At 59.4% G+C, this 3,267-nt stretch overlaps 1 protein-coding gene across 1 annotated transcript; it reads right to left on the bottom strand.

Moving 5' to 3' along the window:
• Window positions 1-462: 462 nt before the first annotated feature.
• Window positions 463-2,986, bottom strand: LOC103249546 (NAD-dependent protein deacetylase sirtuin-6; the record flags this gene model as incomplete). Its single annotated transcript, XM_021707606.1, has 3 exons — window positions 463-556; window positions 638-733; window positions 2,927-2,986. Coding segments are annotated over 3 exons (250 nt in total), but the record flags the coding sequence as incomplete, so codon positions are not given.
• Between the last annotated feature and the right edge of the window lie 281 nt (window positions 2,987-3,267).

Below are 3,267 nucleotides of genomic sequence, written 5' to 3'. Positions count from 1 at the left end.
GGTCGGCGCTCCTGGGGCGGGGAGGAGGCTGGGGTTGGCCGGTGGCCCTCCCGGCCCCGGCCAGCCCCGGGGGTCCAGCTCACACCCCGGGCGCTGCGCTGGCCTTGGCATTCAAGGCTGGTTGCCCGCCTGCAGCCTTCTGGACGCCAGCCCTGCCCTTCCCGTCTGCCAAGTGGTGCCGGGTCACCCACCTAGACACCCTCCACCTCCCAGCCCCAGAAGGAGCTTGGAGCTTGGGATCCCAGCTCGGCCACCTCCCCCCCGGGCCACCCTGGGCAGAGGACTCGCCAGGCTGAAGCCCCAGGTTTCCCATCTGCAAAAGAGACTTCCTGCTGTGCACATGAGGGGTAGCCAGGCGGGGATCACCTCCTCCAGGAAGCTCTCCCTGACTGCCTCTGCGTGGATCCCCTGGCCCGGCTGTTTCTGCCGGTCCCTCCACCCGCCCGTCCCACTGTGGGCGCATCAGGGGTCAGACCTGCTGGCCTCGTCCGCGAGAGCCAGGTCCCGGTCGGGCAGAGCATCCTCCCAGTCCAGGATGGTGTCTCTCAGCTCGCCCCTGCCATGAGGAAGGCGGGAATTGTCAGCGGGGGGGGTGGGGCGCCTCTCCAAGTCCACGCGGGGACACACACACACTTACCTGCAGGCCCGCAGGCCCCGCGCCTTGGCCACCGTGCAGAGGCGACCCGTGGCCTTGAGTCCCATGCTACCCACGACCGTGTCTCGGACATACTGCCTGTGTCAGGAGGAAGGGAGGACGGGCGGGTCAGTCCTCCCTTGGAATATTTCCAGAAAAACGGTCTCTTAGGGAAGGGGTGGGGGCATGACCAAATTCTAAGCCCGTAAAATTATCCCACAGTTCCAGAATGAGGGACTGTCTCCAAGACGACTGGCCTGGATACGGTAGAATACACACAGCACGGAAACTTAAGAATCGAGGCGTGCCAGCTCACGCCTGCAATCCCAGGGCTTTAGGAGGCCAAGGAAGGAGGATCCCTTGAGGCCAGGAGTCGGAGGCTGCGGTGGGGGGTGATCATGCCGCCGCCCTCCAGCCTGGGTGACAGAGAGATCCAGTCTCCAAAAAAGAGAACGGGCCGGGCACGGGGACTCACGCCTGCCGTCGAGAGGATGGCCTGCGCTCAGGAGGTCGAGACCAGCCTGGGCACTTGGCAAGCCCTCGTCTCTACCGTAAATCAAAAAATTAGCCAGGCGTGGTGGCACCCACCTGTAGTGTCAGCTACTCAGGAGGCTGAGGCAGAAGGATAACCTGAGGTCAGCAGGTCGAGGCTGCGGTGGCTGTCAGTGTGCCACTGCACTCCAGCCTGGGTGACAGAGTGAAACTCTGACTCAAAAAAAAAAACACAAAAAAAACAACTAAGAAAGGCACGGAATGACCGGACTCAGTCACTTAGTCTGTCATTCCTGCACTTTGGGAGGCCGAGGTGAATGGATTGCCTGAGCCCGCAGGTTCGAGGCCAGCCCGGGCAACTCGGCAAGACCTCATCTCTACAATAAATACATAAAAAAAAATTAGCCGGGTGTGGTGGCGCATGCCTGTGGTTCCAGCTACTTGGAAGGCTGAGGTGGAAGGATCATCAGAGCCCAGCGGGTCGCTGCTGGGGTGGCCGTGAGTGTGCCACTGCACTCCTGCCTGGGCGACGGAGTGAGGCTCCAACTCCAAAAAAAAAAAAAAACAACCCAAGAAAGGCAGGGAAATGTCTCAGACAAAGGAGCTAAAAACCAGCCTGAGTGAGATCCAAGACCAGAAATAATAACAACAACCAGAGTGTTGGGTGGACAGGCGACATCTGGATATGGACAGACTAGGGGTTGGGTCAGGCAGGCTGTCCATTCATTCCCCGACTCAAATAATTCCACTTCGGCTCTGGAAGAGAATGTCGCAGCTCAGGGGAGAGAAACTTCTCAGAGGTTTTGAGAAAAAGCACAGCAAAGCCTGCAGAGTCCTCATACACATTATAGCAAATGGTCACCACACACCCAAAGCCAGTTGTGGCCAAATGTTCCCAACTGCTGACGCCAGGGTGGGGGCTGCCAGCCATGTCTCTGGGCCAAATCTGGCCCTTGTCTCCAGTTTTTTGTATAAAGCTTTATTGGTTCACAGCCACGCCCATTTGTTTACGGGTTGCCTATGGTGGCTTCCGTGCCACGAAAGCAGAGATGCGAGGTTATGCCAGAGATCACACGGCCACCAAGGTAGAACATCTTGCCTATCTGGCTTTTTTTTTTTTTTTTTTTTTGAGTTGGAGTCTCCCTCTGTCGCCCAGACTGGAGTGCAGTGGCCGCTCCCGGCCACCGCGGCCTCAACCTGCTGGGCTCCGGCGATCCTTCCGCCTCAGCCTTCCGAGTAGCCGGAATTACAGGTGCGTGCTACCATGCCTGGCTCATTTTTTTGGATTTATTGTAGAGATGAGGTCTCGCCTGCCTAAGCAGGTCTCGAACCCGCGGGCTCAGGCCATCCACTCACCTCAGCATCCCAAAGGCGTGGGATTACAGGCTGAGCCGCCGAGCCCGGCTGCCTGGCTAATTTTTGATTGATTGTAGACACGAGGTCTCGCCAAGTTGCCCGGGCTGGTCTCGAACCCGCGGGCTCAGGCAATCCACTCGCCTCAGCCTCCCAAAGTGCTGGAATGACAGGCTGAGCCACCAAGCCCAGCCGGCCTCTATTGTTTTAAGCTGTTTGTTCGTGCTGGTTTGGGCTGGCAACCCTAAGAAATGAACGTGCCTCCCCAGGAGGGCCACATCCCAGTCCCCTCCACACCTTCTGGGCCACCAGATTCGACGCCCAAGGCCCATCTGCGGCGCCCCCTGAAGAGGGACAGAAGACAGAGCTGGTGTCCGGGTGGGCCACACCTTTCCTCAGCCCGGGGGCACCTGGCCGATCCCCTGCCCCGCCCCCTGTCACACTCACGTCTTACACTTGACACATTCTTCTACAAACATGTTCCCGTGAAGCTCCGCCAGCTTGTCCCTGTGGGAGGAAAAGCACGAGGCCCAGTGGTGGGGAGCCCTCCTCCTCCAGGAAGCCTTCCCCGACCCCTCAACCGCCAGAGCCGTCAACTCCAGCTCCTGACTCTACCACCCACGTGCTGTGCATCCCAGGTAGGTGGCCCACCCTCTCTGAGGCTGACAAATCATTAACCCCCGTGGCCGACCCAACCTGTGCATACAGGCAGCCCTTTCTGTTCACAAAATGCCTGTCCCCCTCCGCAAGCATACAGGGCCTTCCCGCTGTCCCCAGGTCGGAGGTCC

Source organism: Carlito syrichta, unplaced genomic scaffold (assembly GCF_000164805.1).
Source record: "Carlito syrichta isolate Samal-C Ts95f unplaced genomic scaffold, Tarsius_syrichta-2.0.1 Scaffold120745, whole genome shotgun sequence".
Taxonomy (NCBI): Eukaryota; Metazoa; Chordata; class Mammalia; order Primates; family Tarsiidae; genus Carlito; species Carlito syrichta.
This window is presented reverse-complemented; position numbering and strand designations above follow the sequence as displayed.